Source organism: Schistocerca nitens, chromosome 6 (genome assembly GCF_023898315.1).
Source record: "Schistocerca nitens isolate TAMUIC-IGC-003100 chromosome 6, iqSchNite1.1, whole genome shotgun sequence".
NCBI classification, from domain to species: domain Eukaryota; kingdom Metazoa; phylum Arthropoda; class Insecta; order Orthoptera; family Acrididae; genus Schistocerca; species Schistocerca nitens.
Genome location: NC_064619.1, coordinates 204884246 through 204909043, shown reverse-complemented (window position 1 = coordinate 204909043; position 24798 = coordinate 204884246). Strand labels below are relative to the sequence as shown.

The window sequence follows — 24798 nt, the reverse complement described above, 5'->3', positions numbered from 1 at the left end:
ATCACATAACGGGCTTCAAGCACCTCTTTGTGGGACATTTGTGTCAAGTTAAAACTCTGTCCCTAGCCTGAAATCGAACTCGTATCCTACGTTTACTGAACAGCGCACTACCAAGTGCGCTGTCTTCCTTTCTTTTTTTCCTCACTCTACTCATTCTAACCCACTTTATTTTCTACATAATCGCTTTCGTCATCTAGCATTTCTTTAAATAAATTTGCTCAAAAAGATCCACTAAAACAATATGAAAATTGAAATTCTTCTTGATATCGCAAATACTTCTGGAAACCTAAAATTCTTTCAGAGACTCTCTCCTATATGAAAACAAAATTTTTCTTGTACCCTGCAATATTTTAGAAATTCAAATATCTTGTCTAATCACAATGTTTTCGGAAATTAAACTGAAAATTCTCTTTAAAACGAAAATAATCTTCGAGACAAATGTCTTTTTATAAACGAAAATCTGTTTGAAAAAAAAAATCTTATCTAAAATGTCCTCTCGTACGTGAAATAAAAATAAATCCTCTTCTGTGGGGAATGAACACTTGATGTTGGTTACTACGTAATAAGGGAAATATCTGAACGAACGCAAAATATTGCATAAATCTTTCAGGAGCCAAGTGGAGGGGAATGAAAGGTCAAGAATCTGATACGCTGGTAGGTCTGTCTCGCTTGAAGCACTGAAATCGCACTGATGCTCCACTATTATTTCCGTTCCACTCAGAGCCGAAATGTGAGACTCACCCGCTGCACTGCTGAATCTCAGAGAAGCTTGCAAGTTTGCTCAGCTGCGAAGTGTCCAAGTAACGCCTAATGACTGCACAAACATTGGACCACCGTCGCACCGTCTAACGTGAGCCTCTGCGTGCGTGCCTCTGTGCGTATGTGTGCGTGTGTGTTTGTGTGTGTGTGTGTGTGTGTGTGTGTGTGTGTGTGTGTGTGTGCCAAGGGAGCAGGCCACGAGGCACGAGGAGAAAGAGCTCTGTCTTCTATATCGGCAGTTACTGTTAGCGTAGTTAGTGACACATCCAAAAATTACGCCTCTGAAACCACGATTGATTCGTACAGATCTATTCACAGGCATACATAGAATGCACATTTTAAGCAGTCTGTATCCCATGACCGTATATTGTCGACACATGAAGACAAATACAGTTGGCAGAGGACATACACGACACTGTACGATCTCCACTGTACTATAACGATTATGTTTATAGGTAGACGTACATGATAAGGGTTGTGGAGGTGTATGGAATTTTTGACTTTCATAATTCAATACGGTACGAAGCCTTGCGTCCTGCAGTCTGACTTGTAACTTTGTGTCATTGGATCAAAGGCGAACGGCACACATTCTTGTGAAATCTTTCTTCAAGCGATCTGTAATCAAGACTAAAAAAATATCAATAGTGGCTGATTGAGAACCTAGACGAATAATTTGGCGACCAACGGCAACCCATACATCCCCTGTAACCCCCATGTCAGGCCAGGCAAGTAGCAGATAGACTCACCAGAATGTACCAAATTGTTCACCAGCTCAGTGCTTAACAATACCAGCAACAACAAACAATGAGCGGCCTCATCATCAAAAACCACCGTCTGCATCTACATTTATATCCCGCAAGCAACCTTACAGTCTGTTGCGGAGGGCGCTTTGGTTACTTCTGTCACTTACCCTTCCAGGATGCCACTCCAGTCAGGTGTAAAAATGAATGTGCACAACGGAAAATACTGAACGTGAAAATTAAGATTTGGTCCTGTCTGACTACCTCCTGAAGCAGATCTTAGGATCTCATAATGTTCATATTATTTCCTCCTTGTTGCTCTTTAACATATAAATTACATAAATGAATGATAAAGGTAACTAAAATGATTCTGTTTATACATTTATTGTAGATTAAAAATCCTTTTGTATATTACAAATGTTTATATATCAATGTCCAATGGACATAAAGAGACCGCTGTCTGCGGTCGCAGGTTCGAATCCTGCCTCGGGCATGGATGTGTGTGATGTCCTTAGGTTAGTTAGGTTTAAGTAGTTCTAAGTTCAGGGGGACTGATGACCTCAGAAGTTAAGTCCCATAGTACTCAGAGCCATTTGAACCATTTTGAACCATAAAGAGACACAAATGAATTTCCTAACTAATACGGTTGATCAATTGCCCAAATCTGCCCCTTTTTTGGCTACGCCATCTAATATAAATAACGCGAGATGACTGACATCGTCTACGTACCAAGCACTAGAAGACACTACTTTTAAAGATGATCTGCAGTGGTGTGCAACCTCAGTGGAAATAAAACTTACGTGATCACAGCTGTTTAGCTCTATCGCCCTAATATGCCGAAGCAGTTATCAGTATCACCGTATGTACTGCGTCCGGTGCGTCAGACTGATGGTTCTCGTACACGTCTGCGACCATGGAAGAACTCCAGCCACAAATAAAAACTCTTTCAAACACTAGTCCTCTGACTATTATAATCTAGTTCTGTCTTCTCCTCTCTGTGTTCTACAGACAAGAAACGCGAACTTCCAGTCACCAGGAAGGAATTCAGAAAACGTCTCTACGTGTTTACAGGCAGAAGAAGTGCTCTCAATCACTGAACACTGCATACTCAACGACGACTCCCTACCCAGAAGTGAAGTCCAGAATCATATAAGTTCGCAGCAGTACAGTGCCTAACCGTTCCAACAATAAAATCTCCCTAGAGCAAAGACGGTGAGTCCATCTGTCCCAACAAAAGCTGATACTAAGCGACTGTCAAAACAGAAGACCACTTTCTCTCCACCGCTGACTTCCCAGTAAAGCTTGGCTCCCCTCCATCGTAACTGCAGAAAGCGAATCATGTTTGTAAGTAGGCTGTTTCTGTTTTCTTATTGGTAACGCCACGTAGCGCTCTGTATGAAAATCACTGACTGTGCTGTGTGCAGTCTGTGGCTAGTTTGCATTGTTGTCTGCCATTGTAGTGTTGGGCAGCTGGATGTTAACAGCGCGTAGCGTTGCGCAGTTGGAGGTGAGCCGCCAGCAGTGGTGGATGTGGGGAGAGAAATGGCGGAGTTTTGAAATTTGTAAGACTGGATGTCATGAACTGCTATGTATATTATGATTTTTCAACACTATTAAGGTAAATACATTGTTTGTTCTCTATTAAAATCTTTCATTTGCTAACTATGCCTATCAGTAGTTAGTGCCTTCCGTAGTTTGAATCTTTTATTTAGCTGGCAGTAGTGGCGCTCGCTGTATTGCAGTAGTTCGAGTAACCAAGATTTTTGTGAGGTAAGTGATTTGTGAAACGTATAGGTTAATGTTAGTCAGGGCCATTCTTTTGTAGGGATTTTTGAAAGTCAGATTTCGTTAAGCTAAAAATGTTGTATGTCAGTTTAAGCACAGTCATGTTTAATTTTTCTAAGGGTACGTTTCATGTTGTCGAAATCATGGAATACTCTCCCTCTCTACAGATTCTTCCGAACACCGACCAACCATATTTTATTCTTTTCTCGTCCACCGCAGAAAGTTTGCTAGTAAATACCTATCCCCATACAATGGTATGCTTCTCAAAATAAAACTAATTGGAAATAACCCAGCCTGCGTGATTTCCGAGGTAAAGCTTCCTCGTTCCTCTCTGCTGCGTTCAAGATATTCAGAGTTCCCGAATTATCATCCGGTTATCCTTCCAGCCACGCTGTATTGTGCTTCAGCACTCAGGTGCCCCGACTGTCCGCCTTGGGGATCTGTGCGGGCTTTTCAACCCAGGGCTTAAGTTACGACTGCCGTTTCATTTCCGCTGGCATTTCAACCTCTACTAGTATAGTCAGTCATCCATCATGAAATTACAATTAAGTCAATACCATTAGCTGCTGACGGGTCTTGGTATACATCAACGGGGACAGTTGAAAATGTGTGCCCCAACTGGGACTCGAACCCAGGATCTCCTGCTTACATGGCAGACGCTCTATCCATCTGAACCACCGAGGGCACAGAGGATAGTGCGACTGCAGGTATTTATCGCCGGCACGCTCCCCCGTGAGATCCGCATTCTCAAGTTATAGTCCACACACTACATTCGTAGTGCCCCTGCCATTGTAACCATTACTCGCGGCAGACAATCCACCGAGTCCCGTAAGCGTTCAGGCAAATCGTGTGCATCCGCACTGAAGAAGGTCATCAGCCGGTTAGCCTTAAACGATATGAAGATGTCATCTGTTCTTTCGGACATGTCCGAACGAAAGAACAGTTGCCATCTTCATATCGTTTAAGGTACTTTTGGGCCTTCCAATGCCTGTTCGCGCGGAGTTTTTGTAGCATGTGGAGCTATCTATGGTCAGTAAGGTCTTTGTCATAAAAGCGAATAAGAAGAAGGTGCATAAATGAAATTGTTAGCAGAGCGGAGGAAGAGATGGAGGACTGCATAAAAAAAGGAGAAAGTAATGGCTTTAAATAACAATAGTAATAATAATAATAAAATAATAATAATAATAGTAATACCTAATCCACTAAACAAAGTTTATCTTGTAAGCGGTTTACCGTCTGATGTCTACGTAGTTATAAGCCAAGTTGTAACAACTCTAAGATTAGCTTGTCCAATATTGGTTCATTTGACGTTTAAGACTCGCTGTTTTGCTCACTTTTCTTCCTGCGCCAAGAGCAGCTACGCCACACTGCTTTGCAGACTGAAGGCTCCACCGGCAGGAGGAGTTTTAGTTTGAGCAGTAAATACTCCATTAAGCCTGTGACAGGTGCGCGCCGTGGCGGTCCGGCGAGCTCTGTTGCTAACACATCCACGACGACCTCTTCAGTTGCGAACAAACACTAAATATTTGGATACTGCAGGCGCTGCGAGACGTGCCGCGTGTGTGGAGAAATAATAAGCACCGATACCCCTCCCAGTGGGATGTGGAATAAATCACGGCTTGTTTCTGGAGATGAGCGCGACACGGAGGCGGTGGTCGGTCATCGAACTACCACAACCGGTTCTGCTGGCAGCAGCCGGCACCGAATTTTACGTCCGCGCTTACCTGGAAGACGTGAACGAGGCGCTAAGCTGCGACTCCTCTGCGCGTGCATCTGTATTTCAACAGGTCTTCTCGTTATAGAGTCGGTTGCCTTAGCAACCCCTCCTTGGAATTCTCTTGCGGCCATCACATCACTAATAACATCTTGCTAGATCCTAGATGGACGTCATACTTTTTTTTTCTAGCAGAATGAATTCCCATACACTATCAGAACAGTTCTATCTTAGCCTTCGGCATGATCGTACTGCAGTAAATGTTCCATGTCATCTGTCGCTTCGCTTTTGTAATATATTAGCCTTTTCCCAGTGGCTTCGCTCGTGCATGAGTTTGATACGTATTTTTCATAGATGTCCTCCTTCCCACTGTCTCTCCATCTCCTCCTCCCCTCTGTCTATCTCCATCTCCATCCCTTCTCTCTCACCATGCCTTCCTCCTGCTCTGTCCATGTCCTGCTCCCCTTACAGCCATCTATTCCTTCCTCTTTTTTCCAGCTGCCTACTACCCCTCTGCACCTTCACCCTGCCTCCTACGTCTTCCCCTCCTCCCTCCTCTCTCTGTTCATCTCCTCTCCGACCATCTTCTCCTCGCCTCTCTCTCTGTACATCTCCTTCTCCTCCCTCTCTTCTCACATCCACCTCTCTCTGCTCAACCATGCCCATCCACATGTGTAATCCCGTAAGCCATGCCAATCTTACCTGCACAACATGCCTTTCCACCCTGTCTCTGAACATCTCTTCCTCCCCCTCATATCTCGTCCTGCCCCTGTCTGCCCCCTCCTCGCCCTCTCTATCCATCTCCTATTCCGCTCTCTCTGTGTCCACCTTGTCCTACCCATTTTCTCTGTCCATCTCAAACTCCCCCCCCCCACACCCCTCTCACTACCCATCTTCCCCCTTCCTCTGCTCAGTCGTCGCTGTCCATGCGTGTAGCCGATACTAGTCCAACAAAACACGTCTGTCGCAGAGGGCACTTATACGCGTCTGTGGCTGGGAAACCAACTCTTGCTTCTGAAGAGTAGCCAGCCCTTCAAGGCACGATATGTACATATTTTCTGTTACACTGTCTTTCTTTGCGTAATCTGCGGTCCAGAAGCCATTCTTTCTATTCCAGAACCACCTTGAACAATGTGAATATGCTTACTGCGTGATTACCCTTTTTTTACCCAAGTTTCTGTTTCAGAAGTGTTAATAATCTCAACAAATTTGAAAATAATGTGTCTCTTGTTCGTCATTACATCTCTACTCTGCAGTGTAAAATTCAACTGATTCACTGATAGTTTATTCTGAGAGATCTTACTATTTCCACATTCGTTGTTTTTATCATCTAAGGAAAGAGTGATGCCCAAACATATAACCCATAATTTTTAATCGTCTCTTTCTTACCTTTCTGTTTATATTCTGCCTATTGTTGACTTTTTCTTCGTACTTATTATTACGTTAGATTTTTTTTTATAGTCAGTTTGCGGCAGTCCCTGTCGATCTGCACGTGCCATTTGAAATGGTTTCTGTTTGTTCAGTTCTTTATCCATCGGTTTCGTACCATAGCAGATAACTCTAGGCGAACATTTGTTGCTATCGTGTCGCTACACAATGAAGATAACGTAAGTGAGAGGTCTATGGTAAAAATGTTTGGGTTGCCACGAATTTACTTATTAGCGTTTAATACAGTTTAATCCCATCTGTAAAAGCTTCCCTGATATGTGCAATTACATACAACCATAGTGAGGGCAATGCACTAACTACAGTAACCGATTAAAGTTGATCCACCATCAGTAATCAAGGCAGTAATAATATATTGACTTCAGTAAAGCTTTTGATATCATCAACGTTGAAAAAATAAACATAAAAATTCTACAGCAATAAATATATCAGCGGTTTAATACATTTAGTTACCAGGTGACGTTAAAAGGATTGACTTACGCGTCCATATAATATCTGAACATTCATGCGTGTGAATCTCGATTTTTATCAATTAAAATGCCTGATAATTAAGAATACTAGCCTCAGAATCGATAGTAAATAATATGTTTACGCCGATAGAAACAAATAATATGCTTACGTCGATAAAAACAACTGAGAGAGAAGTTATTGTTTTCATGTTTCTCGTAAGATGTTCTCTCGTTAATAGCTCAAAACGAAAGAATTTCGGTTTTTTTCGCACTTTCGGTACGAGTAACCTGCCCACGAGATTTGTGTAACCAGTTATGGTATGCTCTGTACATTTCCACATCCCTATTTGCTTGCTATAGACAGAACATTTGGGTTTTATATCATAACTGTTTCAAAACTATTGAGTTATTCCATTTGTATTGAAATACTGCGTAGGTAAACACTAAATTAATCGTCTGTTTTAAACGCATTGGAACGCTTTGGTATATCAGATAGTCTGTTTAGTTTTCAGATGCTCCACAGCAATACGGTAATTTTTTGAAGGTACTAGACATCCATACGTTATGGGTAATAATTGTTCGTTCGATGTTGGAAACCAATTTTGTGCAAACACGTTCCTAAGCGTTTCCACCGTTAGTTACTAATTGCCATCAAAGAGAATACTTGCGGCTAAATGTGCTCTCAACTCATTACGGAATAATGGCGTGGTGATTATTTGCGCATTCTCAACTCCATTTACCGGCTCGTTACTGCTTGTTCGTGTCTGTAACAGCAGCTCGTTACGGAAGAGTTACCACTTCACAGGAATTCCATCCGGTCTCAAGAAGAGAATGGTATCCAACGTATTTCTTGGTCTTCTTCTTCTTCTGTGTGTTAGCCGCCTGTATTTTGACACCTTTATGTTAACACACTCAAAATAGTAGATTGCGGTTCATCACCGCCGTATTATAATGATACACACATTTTAAACTAATGAGTTCTGTATCAGAATCATAAAATTCTGCTTTAAATTTGTTGTCTGTTTGTTTTTGTTTTTTTATCTTATGCCGTCGCCCCGATTTTTTCCAAAAAGTCGTACGTCCTTAACATGTCTAGCTTAAAATGAATTAAAACAAATACTGAACTACACAGTCGGAATAACGGTTGTTGTAGACTAAATTAATCTCTCGTTGTTACTTCTACATTAGTGGTAATTCATTATTGATACCTCTAGGTAAAAATTTATATTCGAATGCCTCGAATACTGTTTTTGAACCTATATTTGTTGCGATATTTTATCCATAATACTGCTGCCAGAGCTATCTGTATCTTAGTCTCCGTCACTGTACCTTATTCAAGTAAATGTTTAACGGCAAGTAGGGTAATTTGCGCAGCGAGTAATCTTACTCGTTCAAAATTTGAAGCATGCGATAAACATGACGGCTACCCACTTTTTCAAACCTGCAAGTAACAAACAAGCAGAAGAAAACAGACGCTATTTGACTGTGGAATGCGTGAGTCCGGGACAAATAAAAGTCCTGTTTCTTGTTTCTTTTACCAGACCTTGCACCACTTGAGAATTTTCAAGAGGTGTTGATATATGTTGGACTGTGTTTGATGAGCGTAAGATGTTCTGCAAACGTAAAATGACAGCTGATACTTTTTAGTGCTCTTCTGTGCTACGTTTCTGGTATTGAAGTTTCTGCTTGTTTGTCCAGTACAAATTGATTTGCAGTCCTGGCATGGTAGTTGGTTGTGTTGTTCTGTGTTTGTATTGGTTGCCCCCTCTGCATTGAGTTATCTGTTCTGTAGGCTATTTTCAATGCTTGCTTTTTGTGTATGTTGCCTATCCTATGGGCCACTTTTTTGTTAGTGAGAGTGTACCATTTGCTTATTGTCATCTTTGGTTTTGGTGCTTTGTCATTTATTTAAAGTGCTGGAGCGAATGATCCTCAAACGCATAGCTGATTATGTGGACAAAGCCCTCATTAACGCACAAGCTGGATTTCGACCAGGAAAATCATGCTGTGGGCAAATCCTTAATCTCACACAGTACATCGAAGACGGCTATCAGAGAGGAGAAGTAACTGGGGTCGCATTCCTGGATCTCAGTGCTGCATATGACACAGTTAACCATAAGTTGCTTACCCAGAAAGTGTATAATGTCACTAAGGACTACACCCTTTCTATGTTCGTGCAATGCATGCTACAGAACAGACGCTACTATGTAACCTTACAATCTAAAAACAGCCGATGGAGGCCACAGAAAAATGGACTTGCACAGGGTAGTGTCTTGGCTCCAATATTATTTAACATCTATACCAATGATCTCCCCATCAGTCACCAGACACGAATGTTCATATATGCTGATGATGCAGCAGTGGCCACTCAGGATAAAACCTTTGAGCAAGTGGAGGAGAATCTCACAGGAGCCTTAACAGAACTTGCTACCTATTACGACGGCAATAATCTCAAACCAAACACTAGTAAATCTCAAGTATCCGCCTTCCATCTTAGGAACAAACAAGCCAAGCGGAAACTCCGAGTCATGTGGCAAGGGGAAGAGCTGAAACATACAAACAGCCCAAAATACCTGGGAGTAACACTGGACAGAGCACTTACTTTTAAGCAGCACTGTCACAACACTAAAAAAAAGGTCTGTGCCAGGAACAAGATACTGCGGAAGCTAACAGGTTCATCGTGGGGAGCTCAACCACATGTTTTGCGCACCACGGGCCTGCTGCTGAGTATCTCAGCAGCGGAATATACGGCGCCAGTTTGGAGGAACTCTGCTCACACTAAGCAAGTTGACGTCGCCGTAAACGAAACTGTACGTATTGCCACAGGATGCCTCAAACCAACTCCCACAGACATCATTTATCCCATCATAGGCATAGCACCACCCACTATCCGCAGACAAGTAGCCGCCGAGATCGAAAGATCAAAACAAAAGAATGATCCTCGACACCCAATGTATATGCACCGAAAACAACGTGTCCGGCTGAAATCCCGCAGGAGTTTCATTGAAACTACTGAAGAGCTCGCCACCAAGCCCGTCGCAAGGCGGCTATCTCTTTGAGAAGAAATGGTGCCACACTCCACAATGGAACTACTTGAGGAGGGATCTACAGGATTTCAACTACCTTTTACAACTTGGAGGTCATTAAACCGGCTGCGCACTGGAGTAACTGGGTGCAAATCAAACCTATTTAAATGGGGTTACAGTGATAGCGATAGGTGTGAATGCGGAGCAATAGAGGACTTGGACCACCTATTGATTTGCCCAGATATGTCTATAACATGCAGTAAAGGTGATATTTTGCAAGTCAATGACAAAGCAAACTACGTTGCTAAGTACTGGGAAGGGAAGATATAATTGGTGCATCCGGATACGGAAGAAGAAGAAGAATTTGCTTATTGTTGTGGGCATTTCTTCTTCACGTGTGCTTGTGTGTGTGTTCTGTGTGTTGATGTTCGCGTGTTTGTGTTCTGTGTGTCCCCGTTTTTATGGTGGCAGTGGACTGCTTGTTTCTGTTTTCTACGTGTCCCCTTCATTTTTGTTTTAATTTTGTGATTCAGATTTTCTTTTTTTACATCTGATTACAATTTCGTACTAGAAGAACCATGTGAAGTCTAAAGTGAAACATTTCAACACTTTCTCTGTATTTCAGTAAACATTAATCTGTATTGACTGTTGAACAGTCACCTTCAGACAGTAGCTTCTAGTGCAACTAGTATCATCGAGCACATTGTGAGACGTAACCAATAAGTAGTGCATTGCAAGAAGCAAATTGTCCATGCGCTCAGATGTACACAGTGCACTGTCAGCATTATAGACAGCTATCACAAGACTTTATATTTCCCTTCGTCTGTTTCAGAGTGTCCTTTGGCAGAGTTCGTGAGCAGTTCGGCACCTCCACAGCGCGTGCCTTTTGTGTTCCTGCCGCTAGAAGGTCAGATCGTCCACCCTAGCGCCGACATCAGATTCGCAGGTAAGTGCACTGGCAGAGCAGAGGAGGCATGAGACGTCGAAAAACTCAGCTGACTTCTGGTGGACACCACTTGTCAAATAATCGCACCCTACACTGTTTTACACAACTAAGCAGCACAGACACAAAGTACACTAATTAAAAATTAAAAATAAATACCTGTCAAGAGATGGCGTAAAAATGAAGGATCTCGGTGGAGCACTGACGAAGGGCGTTATTGGCAATGATCAAAACAGCCTCACTGTGGTCAGATGAGGATGACAGCATGGCAATGAGAAATGCTAGTAACACACTGCTGATCATTAAAAGTGCAACTCCATGAAGGTGTATTACGTGCTGAAACGCCTCGTTAAATCCGCAGGACAGAACAGGTAGTTGGAATTGTGGAACGGGGCCAAAAATGAGCGGCTGTCAGTTACACTCGAACACATATAACTGTACTTAGTTGCCCAAACATTACAGCGCAAATTTCCGACCTTAACTATCGAATGAATATGTCACACAATTTTATGGCTTAAAGGCACAACCTCTTTAATTTTTAAAACGGCTGAAGGCCCATGGTTTATAACACAAGTACAATAAATTTTCAAAAGGCAGATGGCCCAAAGCTTTACCCAAAACTATTTTAAATGAGGCTGAAGGCCCAAACAGTGTAAGACTTGACAAGTAAGGAACTTCCAATTTTAAAACGGCTTAAGGCCCATTATTTAAAACCCAATTACAAGGATAAAAATTCAAACCATCTGCTATGAGCCATTAAAATACACAATCAAACACCAGTAAGAAAAGGCAGAACAGCCAGCGGCGCTCAGAAATTTCCGGGGGTCGGTCTGCACTTGAAATATTAATGTCCGCTTAGGGAGACAGGTAGTCAGCCCAACTATATCCGATCCGCCGGCATCCCAACCAAGAGACAGGGCCCGGGTTTGATACCCGGCTGGGTCGGAGATTTTCTCCTGTCAGAGACTGGGTGTTTTATTGTCCTAATCATCATCATTTCATCCTCATCGACGCGCAAGTCGCTGAAGTGGCGTCAAATCGAAAGACTTGCACCCGGCGAACGGTCTACCCGACGGGAGGCCCTAGTCACACGACATTTACATTTTACGGGAAAACCCCAACAGCGAACCATGAAAACCAACGGCACAATGTCAACAGACTGGCTTCGGAAATTAAATCACCACTCAACTTTGATGTTCTGGGTCGGTGAGTCCCGAACCCCGTAGCAATCGGAACACCTCCCACACACTCCGACACTGCGTAGAGACCGCCAGCGGGTCCGGCCCACTGCTCCGCGAGGAGATTTCCTGCCTGATCCACACCAACCGACCGACTGCCGCACATCAGCACGGAGACAGCACTAAAATAACTGAGCAGTCGACATCAAAAGCTACACACGGTTTCACGAACACTTGGACGAAGGACTAGACAATACTAACAGCAGCGACTGTGCAATAACAAGGTCGAATCACGACTCGACACTCGCAGGCAACCCGTAAGCGATCGCCGGTCAACATACACGTCGTCCGACCGACGACCAATGAAGGTGGTGGGCACTCAAGTGATATGTACCGGCAACCGTTGGGCAAGTCATGGCTGTCCGACCCTCACTGCAGCCGCGCCCCGACTGAACTTCTGCCGCGTCCTACGTCGAACACTGGCAGGTCCGAACTGCACTGCTAGCGCCTCCCAACTCACTGGCAGATCAGAACTAATTCCAAACACACGATAACCGGGAAGTCATAACAGCAAAGGTAATACGCCGGGGCTTATATCGATAAGCGCCGCTGCTGCCGCTCACGGGCTGGCAAGGCGGCACCTCAGTGGCACCAGTAATTGAAATTAACATAACGAGGTGGTAGTAGAGTAAAAACAGGGTGTCAAATGAGATATGGCACAAACACGAGCCACGCGCGACTCACGTGCTTGGAAAAGTGTCGGAAATTTTTCAAAACGTTGTAGAAAGAGATGCAATGCTCAGAATAACGTGAAATTTGAACAACATATTATTGACGCAGGGGTAAACGTCTTGGAACAAGAAAAACGAAGCTTTTACTAACAGAAGGCACTGTAAGCATCTTAACGCAAATAGGGTCGGCAACAAATGACAGATGAATCTCAGCTCAACGACTGTGATTTGAGTTGCACATTACACCATCCCTACTGTTCAATGTGCATGGCTACACATGACAGGCAGTCAACAGTCATGGTAGTGTTAGTTAGGTAAGCCCACCCACCATGCAAGGTCGTACCACATCTGATGATGAATACGGTTTTTAATTGTCCTGAAGCCAAAAATCATATAAAAAGCAAAACAATATTGGCTTGTTACTGTTCTGCGGGCAGAAAACGCGTTTAAAGCCAAATTACATCGGTTGCTAACTGTCGTGAGACTGCGGCAAAACATGTTCAGTACGCTACCCACCGTTTTCAGCCACAAGTTGAAATAGAGAAATAACATGTTTCTCAACAGATCAGAGTGTCTGTGGGGTCAAGTTCAGAATGTGCTGTGCAATACTTCTCTCAGTTGAGCTACGTTCGTGATTGGGGCACTGAAAACAATATCTTTCAGATAATCCTCAGAGCAGGGAGTCACACAGATTAAGAGCGGGTTATCTGGACGGTCAAGCTGTAGGGAAATGAGGAAGGTTATTCTAGCATTTCCGAAAAGCCTCTGCAGCAGCCGCTTCACGGCCAGTGCAGTGTGCGGAGGAGTGACATCTTGCATAAAAGTGTTGCTATCCACACATCCACACTGTTGAAGGGCTGGAATGACGTTGGTGCGCAAAAGACTCTCGTAGCGTTTGCCAGTGACGGTACAGGTAACAGGACCCGCAGACCACATCTCCTCAAAAAAATACAACCCACGATAAACGATGCCGTACACCCGCTCCACAAAGTAACCTTTGCATGTGCGCTCCGGTTTTTCGGTGCCCATATTCGGCAATTCTGCGTATTAATATGTCCTTGGAGATAGAAATGAGCTTCGTCTGTCCACAAAATGTTCCGTGGTCATATATTATGTATATACAAGCCAGCAAGAAATGCCAGAGCAAACGTTTGTTTTTCTGGCTCGTTAACAGGATGCAACTCCTGAACGTGGGTGATTTTGTATGGATATTAATGCAGAATTCGTAAGATTTTACATACCGTACTCGCAAGCGTATCCAACATTCTGACAATTCCCCGTGCACTGCATGTTTGCACACCGCCGCTCGACTCCTCCAGGAATGCTGTGGCCACATCTGCGACAGACGTCGGATCAGCTGCTTCACTCCTCCTGCCGCACTGCACTTCAAAAGAACTCGTCTTCTCAAATTGTGCAGTCGTTTTTTCTAGACCCTTAGCAGACATCAGACCAATGTTTTGTTTCATACCCTTGAGTGCCCTCATCTTCTGCAGGGTTACTGGCGCGCAGTCACCGTTCTTATAAAAGAGCTTTACTAGAGGTGTGCGATCTTTCATGGAGACAGTGATTTTGGGCGTCTGAGGAACAACCGTTTGCCGCTCCTCTGTTGGTATTCTGACGCTTACAGTGCTATGCATTGGTCACATTTTCGTTAATTTCCGATTACGTTTCCTCCTGAGTCAAGAATATGCTGTACAAGTGTGACGCCATTCCGACCAGTAGCTCTCTTTCTACAGCGTTTTTAAACATGACCTTTAATCATGAACATCCTGTAGATACGAGAAACGCCATCTAGATTATGTATACAAGGAAAGGCTACACAGCAATTTTGTCACTCAGAAAAAGCATTTCAGTGTTGATTTTTGACGAGAAAGTCGAGCTATATCTCTAGTAAAAAGGAGAAACATCTACTAATTTGTGTCGGAATCTGACAGCGGCGAGAACGTACCCTATCGAGATTGCTGTTTACGATGAGGTGACAGAAATCATGGGATACCTCCTAATATCATGTCGGACCTCCTCTTGACCGGCGTAGTTCAGTAACTCGACATGGCGTAGACTGAACAAGCCGTTGGAAGCGCCCTACACAAAAACTAAGCTTTGCTACCTCTATTGCAGTCCATAATAACGAAAGTGTTGCCGGTACAGAATTTTATGTACGACATGAATTCTCGATTATGACCCATAAATGTTCGATGGGTTCATGTAGGGAGATCTCGGTGGCCGAATCGTTCTCTCGAATTGTCCAAAATGTATTTAAAAGCAATCGCAAACAATTGTGGCCCTGTGACATGGCTTATTGTCATCCATTAAAATTCCACCGTTGTTTGGGAAGATAAAGTCCATGAATGGCTGCAAATGGTATTGAAGCAGCCAAAAATAAACACTTCCAATCAGTGATCGGTTCGGTCCAGCTGGACTAAAAGACCCAGTCCATTCCATGTAATCGCAGCTAACACCGTTATAGTAACCACCAGCTTTCACTGTGTGTTGTTAACAACTGTGTCCATGGCCTCGTGGGTCTCCGCTGCACTCGAACCCTTCCATCAGCTCACACCAACTGAAATCGGGACTCATCTGAGCAGGTCACTTTTATCCAGTAGTCCAGGCCCACGAGACCAGAAGAGGGGCTGCAGGCGACGTCGTGCTCTTCGCTGAGGCACTCGCATCGGTCGTCTATTAGCGCCATATTTCGTTGGACTGTTCTAAAGGTTACGTCCGTCGTACATCCCACACTGATTTCTGCTTGCCTTTACCAGTTACAACTCTACACATACGCCGCTGCTCTCGGTCGTTAAGTGAAGGCCATCGGCTAATGTGTTTTCCTTGGTGAGGGGTAACGCCTAAAACTTGGTATTCTCGGCACACTCTTGACATTTTGGATCTCGGAATACTGAATTTCCTAACGATTCCCGAAATGGAGTGTCACATGCTTCTAGCTCCAGCTACTGCTCCACGTTGAAAGTGTGTTAATTCCAGTCGTGCAGTCATAATCGCATCCGAAACATTCTCATATGAGACACCTGAAAGCAAATGAAAGACCCACCAACTAAGTGACCTTTTAGACATTGTGTACGCTGTACTACCACGATGTGTATATGTGCATATCGCTACCCCATGACTAGTCACCTCTGTGTATTAGTTCAGTGATACTGGTGCTCGCAAACGTTGCGATCCATCGACTGCAACGCGAATCTGGATCGATGGATTCACTAGGGCCTTATTAAGTACGACTAGCTCCTGAGAGGACAGACACGAGATGTTCCGTGAGAGAGTATGTGACTTATTTGTAACTGCAGAAATATCCGTACAGGCAGTAAGACCGAGCAGTACGGAAAGGCAGCATGGGGACCATCGTTGTGGCTTTCCTTGGCTCAGCAGCAGAGAGAGGCGTGCCGAAAATGATTGTGCCCTCAGATAGTCATCCCCTCAGATACTGATGAGCACGAGAGTGGCACCAAGGGAGTGCCATAACGATGGACGTATTCGTATGTGTAGGTTGTAAGGAGACCGAACATTACCAGATTGCGTTAATGGTCGTTGTACCTGTGTAGCACCTGGTGTGACGGTGTAGAATGACGTTTAATGCATAACGTTCGGATTACCGGTAATCTGGACAGCAGCCCATACATTTCTGACATGTTAAGGGCGGTGTCTGTGCCCAATCTACCAGTCTTGAAAGCCTGTGTGAGCCAAGCTCAGTTCGACTTATTATTTTTATTTGCGTTGATGATGATACACGGCCGATTGAAATTAGTCTTCTGACTGGCTTTATACGGTCTGCCACGAATTCCTCTCCTGTGCCAGCTTCATCTCAAAGCAGCACATGCAGCCTATGTCCTCAATTATTTGCTGGATGTACTCGACCTCTGTCTTCCTCTACAGCGTTTATCCTCTCTAGCTCCCTCTAGTACCGTGGAAGTTATTCCGTGATATCTTGAAAGATGCCCCATCATCTAGTCCCTTATTCTTGCCAGTGTCTTTCATATATTTCCTCTCCGATTCTGCCGAGAAGCTAATTTTCAACATTCTTCTGTAACACCACATTTCAAATGCTTCTATTTTTTTTGTTTCGGTTTCCCCACAGCCCATGTTTCACTACCATACAATCCTGTGCTTCAAACGAACATTCTCAGAAATTTGTTCCTCAGTTTAAGGCCTATGTTCGATACTAGTTTACTTCTCTTGATCTCTCCATTGGCAAAAGATTCCGGAATAGTCCCCAATTCGGATCTACGGAAAGGGACTCCCAAGGGGGAGATTACCATGAGAAATAATTGAATAATCAACGAAAGGATAACGTTCTACCAGTCGGGGCGTGGAATGTCAGAAGCTTGAACGTGGTAGGAAAACTAGAAAATCTGAAAAAGGGACTTGCAGTGGCTCAATATAGATATAGTAGGGGTCAGTGAAATGAAGTGGAAATATGACAAGGATTTCTGGTCAGATGAGTGTAGGGTAATATCAACAACAGCAGAAAATATTGTAACGGTAGTAGGATTCGTTATGAATAGGAAGGCAGGGCATAGTGTGTGTTGCTGTGAGCAGTTCAGTGACAGGATTGTTCTTATCAGATTCGACAGCAAACCAGCACCGACAACGATAGTTCAGGTATATATGCCGAAGTCGCAAGCTGAAGATGAAGAGATAGAGAGAGTGTATGAGATATTGAAAGGGTAATGCAATATGTAAAGGCGGATAAAAATCTAATAATCATGGAGGTCTGGAGTGTAGTTGTAGGGGAAGAAGTAGAAGAAAAGGTTACAGGAGACTATGGGCTTTCGACAAGGAATGAGAGAGGAGAAAGACTAATTGAGTTCTGTAACAAATTTCAGCTAATAATAGAGGAATCACAAGAGGAGGAGGTATACTTGGAAAAGGCCAGGTGATACGGGAAGATTTCAGTTACAGTTTATAATGGTCAGACAGAGATTCCGAAATCAGATGTTGGATTGTAAGGCGTACAGAGGAGCAGATATAGACTCAGATCACAATATAGTAGTGATGAAGTGTTGGCTGGAGTTTCAGACATTAGTCAGAAAGAATCAATACGCAAAGAAGTGCGATACGGAAGCACTAAGGAATGTCGAGATACGCTTGAAGTTCTCTCTAAGGCTATAGATACAGCAATAAGGAATAGCTCAGTAGGCAGTACAGTTGAAGAGGAATGGACATCTCTAAAAAGCGCCATCACAGAAGTTGGGAAGGAAAACATAGGTACTGTTACGAAGAAGGTAACTGCGAAGAAACCATGGGTAACGGAAGAAATACTTGAATTGATCGATGAAAGAAGGAAGTACCAAAATGTTCCGGGAAACTCAGGAATACAGAAATGCAAGTCGCTGAGGAATGAAATAAATAGGAAGTGCAATGAATGTAAGACGGCTGCAGGAAAAATGTGAAGACATCGAAAATCAAATTATTGTCGGAAGGACAGACTCAGCACACAGGAAAGTCAAAACAACATTTGCTGGCATTAAAAGCAATGGTGCTAACATTAAGAGTGTAACGGAAATTCCATTGTTTGATGCAGAGGAGAGAGCGGATAGGTGGAAAGAAAACATTGAAAGCCTCTATGACGGGGAAGATTTTTCTGATGTGATAGATGAAGAAACAGGAGTCGATTTAGAAGGTATATGGGATCCATTATTAGAATCAAAATTTAAAAGATCTTTGGAGGACTTAAGATCAAACAAGGCAGAAGTGACAGATAACATTCCATCAGAATTTCTAAAATCATCGGGGGAAGTGGCAACAAAACGACTATTCACGTTGGTGTGTAGAATGTATTAATCTGGCGACATACCATCTGACTTTCGGAAAAGCATCGTCCACACAATTCCGAAGACGGCAAGAACTGACAAGTGCGGGAACTATCGCACAATCAGCTTAACAGCTCATGAGGACGGGAGAGCGGGTGGGTGTGGCTCAACATAAATCCACGTGATGACAACTTTGCCTATTATTCCAGTGGTGATAGCAATTATGTGTCCCACAAATACGAGTTTCTTGACCACACATTGCAGTTAACCCGTTATGAAATCTGTTGTTTTGACTCTTTCCTTCCACAGAAACCATGCGGTCCATGTTTGCTCGTGATAGTCGCCTTCCTCCATATCCATAGTTTTCTTATACAAGGTGGCAGTCAGTCAAGGAATATTTTAGGGGATTCGTTTAAAAAAATTATTTCAAAGGTCCAGTGGTATCTTCACGAGTTGTCTCCCACAGCAACTTACGCTGTGCCTACGTGACACAAATTGCCTGTTTTTCAGAAACGAGGTAGTTCTGTCCGGTTAAAATTGCTCACAAGAGATATCTTGAGCCCTCCGCTGAAATTGCTAGCGAATTCACGCCATCGGTTTTAGCCAATAGCGTGCGCGGCATACAGGTCACGTGTGTGACGCTGGACCATTCTGCAGTGCAGAACACAGTTGCTTCCCTTTCCTGTCATCCAGACCTCGAGCAGAACAGATGTCTTTGTTGGGAGACAGAGCCTCTGGCTCTGCGTTTCACGACCGGCCACTGACATAAGTTAACATGAACCGCCTCCATTTCCGTTGCCCATTTCAGTTAATTGTTCGACCTCCCAGACTGGCCTAAACCTGATAACTTCCGACCCCTGACCCTAAGCGCACCTCTTGTATACCGTGCGTTGAAATATGTTCTCTTCATTTTAGCTAATTTCCTGTTCTGTCAATTAATGGCAGCCCTTGATGCCCATTTACAAGCCCTGCGTAACAAGAAACAAAAGCTGTCCTTCCACTGCATACACTGTTCAAAACTGCCTCTGGCACCTAGGTCGTGTACTATAATCAGTTCATCGTTCTACGAGAGGACATGCCCATAGTTTGAACTGTATTCGTACAACACAATTGTAAATCGTTTTCGAACGGCCTTCATAATTATCATCTCCACTAGTTTTAACACTTATGGTTGAAATAGCACTTAAATTAACATTTTAAATACAAGACAGATATAAGCTAATTGTGATGTTACTGACGATAGTTTCGTTTGCGGATACATTACTATCATTATTATTATTACTGTTATTATAAAGCAGCAAGTATTAAAATTACTGATTCGATATGCGAACTTCGTCGTAAATTCGACCTAGATCGGTCACAATGGTTTGTACTTACTTTGGCACTATATTAACTGCTCAGTCTAGTACTAGAAGTAACATTTTGCCAAATAATCTTCCACGGTCCACGGAAAGCATTGAGCTCGACGTGGAATGGAGACTGTGCGCCGAATAGCGCCTGGATGTTATGCAAGCGGCACAACGGTTGTGCATCTTGTGTTTCGTACTGTCAGGCGTTCACTGTACCTGCTCTTCCAGCAGCGATAATGGGTGTTTTTCCTCTCGTCTCTCACAGAAGCTGGGACGAGGCCAGTATGTGCAGTCACCGGGTCACAGTTCCTGAGCCGCGGCGGTTGGTCGCCATTGAAGACGAAGGACACCTCAGAACCGCCCTTCAGAATCTTCAGAGACGAGGGGCGCACCTTCTTGCAGGTATGTCGGCCAAACACACGAGGTACAATCTAACTCTTTGGTTTCAGAAAAGTATCAGATTCTCTAATTATGTAAAGACATATGCATTTGTTACTATTAGAGCAAGTTTGCCAACTTTTGTACAACAAAATATCGAACAGCTCAGACAGGTTATCAACTGTCCTGCCGAGCACATACATTAATGTTTCAATATTCCAGTTATGCTAAACAGAAAGAATAATATGGCTTCATTCTAAAACTGGAATCATCGCGCATGGCGTATAAATAAGGAAAGTAAGATAAGTAAAATAAATTCGAATTGTACTGTTAATCTGAGAAGTGTAAATTTTTGGAAATTTGTGGTAAGGTCCTAGGGGACCAAACTGCTGAGTTCATCGGTCCCTAAGCTTACACACTACTTAATCTAACTTAAACTAACTTACGCTAAGGACAACACACACACCCATGCCCGAGACAGGACTCTAACCTCCAAATGGGAGAGGCCTGCGGACCAAGTATTGTACCTACATTCATAACTTGATACACATTCTTAACTGAAATTATTGATATTGAAACTGCATTAGCTGTTCATGTACTACCTATTTGTTCCGGTTTGGTTCTTTTATGCTGGCTGACCAGTTTTTACAATCGTCGAAAGTGAACAACATGTGCGACATCTTATCCCACTGTACCACTGCCAGACTGAGGAATTGTAATTTTTTGTTTACAATTTTCTTACTGGAATTGAGGTACGTTAAATATACAACCGATTAAAACCTGTCTTTTGGCATTTTTAATTGCAGACTAACATCTTCTTGAAGTTGTTGTTATTGTGGAACATAAAATATTCATGCGAAAAATACTTTCAGACAGATAGTATGAAAAAAAATCCAAGGGATTGAATACCCATTAAAAGACAAATTTCCATCTACATCTACATGGATACTCTGCAAATAATACTTAAGTGCCTGGCAGAGGGTTCATCGAACCACCTTCTCAATAATTCTCTATTATTCAAGCAGCACGCGGACAAAACGAACACCTACATCTTTTTGTGTGAGTTCTGCTTTTCCTTATTTTATTAAGATCATCGTTTCTCGCTATCTACGCCGGCGTCGACGAAATGTTTTTGCATTCGCAGGACAAAGTTGGTGATTGAAATTTCAAAAAAAAAAAAAAAAAAAAAAAAGGTATGGGACTTAATATATATGGTCATCAGTCCCCTAGAACGTAGAACTACTTAAACCTAACTAACCTAAGGACATCACACACATCCATGCCCGAGGCAGGATTCTAACCAGCGACCGTAGCGGTCACGCGGTTCCAGACTTGTAGGGATCCCACACCGCGCAGAAATACTCCAAAAGAGGACGGACAAGCGTAGTGTAGGCAGTCTCTTTAGTAGGTCTGTTACATTTTCTAAGTGTTCCGCAAATAAAACGCAGTCTTCGGTTAGTCTTCCCCACAACATTGTCTATGCGTTCTTCCCAATGTAAGTTGTTTGTAATTGTTATTCCTAGGTATTTAGTTGAATTTACTGCCTTTAGACTTGAGTGATTTATCGTGTAACAGTTGTTTAACAGATTACTTTTAATACTCATGGGGATGACCTAGCACTTTTCATTATTTTCAATTGCCAATTATTGCACGATACAGATATCTTTTCTAAAACGTTTTACAATTTGTTTTGATCTTGTGATGACTTTACAAGACGATAGGCGACAGCATCATCTGCAAACCATCTCTGACGGCTGCTCAGATTATCTCCTAAATCGTTTATATAGATAAGGAACTGCAGAGGGCCTATAACACTACCTTGGGGAATGCCAGAAACCACTTCTGTTCTAGTCGATGACCTGCCGTCAGTTACTGCGATCTGTCACCTTTCTGACAGGAAATCGCTAATCCAGTTACATAACTGAGATGATATTCCATAAGCATAGCAATTTCACTGCAAGCCGCTTGTATGGTACAGTGTCAAAAGCCTTTTGGATGTTTAGATATACGGAATCAATATGAAATCGCTTGTCAATAGCACTCAACGCTTCATATGCGTAAAGAGCTAGTTGTGTTTCACAGGAATGATATTTTCTAAACTCATGTTGACTGTGTGTCAATAAACCGTTTTCTTCGAGGTAATTCATAATACGAGGGGCGTTCAGAAAGTAAGCTCCGATCGGTCGCGAAATGGAAACGACTATGAAAATCCGATAAAGCTTTGCACAGATGTGTTGGGTAGTGTCTCTAGTATAACCCCAGTTAGCATCACGTCGCTCTTCTCATTTCTGAGCTCGCAGTGAGTGCGTAAAGATGTCTAGAAAATAGTGTCTGCCGCCAAGTACGAGGGCCTGGTGAGAAATTTCGCCTGAAGCTATGCAGCTAACATTACATAACTGTCGTGCTGTTTCTTCTTCAAGACAATTCTCAGCCGCATTCTGCAGGGGCAATGAAGATGCTCCTGCATCGTTTTCAAATGGAAATGTGAGATTACCCACAATACAGTCCGCAATTGTCTCCCCCTGAGTTTCATCTCTGGTCACATGAACCGCTGTCTCTGAAGACAACATTTTGACACAGACAACGAGGTGTAGGCCAGCGTGGAGAATTGGCGGAAAGCACTGGCGGCTGCCTTCTATGATGAGGCTATTGAAAAGTTGGTACAACGCTATGACAAAAGTCTAAGTCAGAACGGCGACTACGTAGAGAAGTAGCTGAAAGGTGTAGCTAATTGTTACAAGTAAAACATTTCTGATGTTCACTGTGGTTTCAATTTGGCAATCAATCGGAGCTTACTTTCTGAACAGGCCTCGTATTTGAACACAATATATGTTCCAAAATCATGCTGCATATCGACGTTAATGATATGGGCCTATAATTTAGTTATTACTCCTACTATCTTTCTTGAATTTTGGTGTGACCTGTGCGACTTTCCAGTCTTTGCGTACGGATCTTTCGTCGAGCGAGCTGTTGTATGTGATGGAGCTATTGCATCAGCATGCTCTGAAAGGAACCTAATGGTTATACAGAGTGGACCGGAAGACACGCTTTTATTAAGTAATTTAAGTTGCTTCGGTACTCAGAGGATATTTAGTTCTACGTTACTCATGTTGGCAGCTGTTCTCGATTCGAATTTTGGAATATTTACTTCTTCTTTTTTGTTGAAGAAATTTCAAAATGCTGTGTTTAGTAACTCTGGTGTCGCAGCACTGTCGTCGGTAGAATTTCCATTGCTATCGCGCAGAGAAGCCATTGACTGCGTCTTGCCGCTAGCATACTGTACAGAATCTCTTTGAATTTTCTGCCATGTTTCGAGACAAATTTTCGTTGTGGAAACTATTAAAAGAATCTCGCATTGATATCCGCGCTAAATTTCGAGCTTCTGTAAAAGACTGCCATTTCAGATTTTGCGTTTGTTTAAAAATGGCATGCTGTTTTCGTTGTTTCTGCAGCAGTATTTTGACGCGTTTTGTATAGCAATAGGAATCAGCTCTGTCATTTGTTAATTTATTTGGTATAAATCTCTCAATTGCTGTCCATACTATTTCTCTGAGTTCAAGCCACACGTGGTCTACACTCACATTGTTAATTTGGAAGGAGTGGGGATTATCACTCAGGAATTCATCAAGTGAATTTATATCTGCGTTTTTTAATAAGAATATTTACTTCTTTATAAGAAGAAAATCTTATAGAGTTGTCGAGCTGCAGTACATTAAATTCAGTAGTATGGCACTTCACGATTTTTAGCTATCATCAGCTTAGTCGTATGGCTCATAAAACATCAATTTTATTTTTAACATACAATTTGCACGGCGCAGGGTTTTCGGCAGTCAATGTAATACAGAGTAAATATCGTGCGAAGATTAACGTGGAAGTTAACTTAGCTCTGTCCAGTTTGATTCTATGATTTGAGATGATGTGTGGGGAACAAATGCGTCATTCACCCTATTAATTATACTACTGATAAAATTTGTTCGATAAATTGCGTCATGATTTAAAATCCTTGTTTCATTTTTTATTGTATTTTAAAGTAACTTAATCGGACCAACCTCGTAGTTCAGATGTTAAGTACATCAATGTTTTGACAAGGGCACCGTGGATGAGTTGTGATACAATAAGGCCGCTGGGAACAATATGTGGTGAAGTCGACGTACAACGACAAAATTACAGTGGTTGTTTTAAGGATATTTTCTGGCTATCTGTATCAATATGTAAAACGCTCGTGTGTGTACGTATTGGCTGACTTTTCTCCTTGACCACCCACAGCCGTCCACTCGTGGTTGTGGTGGCAGATATCTCTTGGTTCCCTGCTGCTTCTAAGGGAGTTTCGTTGCAGTGCGTGGCAATGGCTGAGTGTGGCGAGCAAAAAGTTCGTGAAATATGGAGCAATAAATACTGTTAGGAAAGCAATATACTCAAATGGTTCAAATAGCTCTGAGCACTATGGGACTTAACTTCTGAGGTCATCAGTCCCCTAGAACTTAGAACTACTTAAACCTAACTAACCTACGGACATCACACACATCCATGCCCGAGGC

At 42.9% G+C, this 24798-nt stretch overlaps 1 protein-coding gene across 1 annotated transcript in view; it reads left to right on the top strand.

Annotated features, from left to right (window-relative positions):
• Positions 1 to 24798, top strand: part of LOC126263284 (uncharacterized) — a 354259-nt gene that overhangs the window by 127794 nt on the left and 201667 nt on the right. Inside the window, exons 3-4 of the mRNA XM_049960369.1 lie at positions 10752 to 10865; positions 20151 to 20284. Coding sequence (XP_049816326.1) covers positions 10752 to 10865; positions 20151 to 20284 — 248 coding nt within the window. The remainder of the gene's footprint in view (positions 1 to 10751; positions 10866 to 20150; positions 20285 to 24798) is intronic.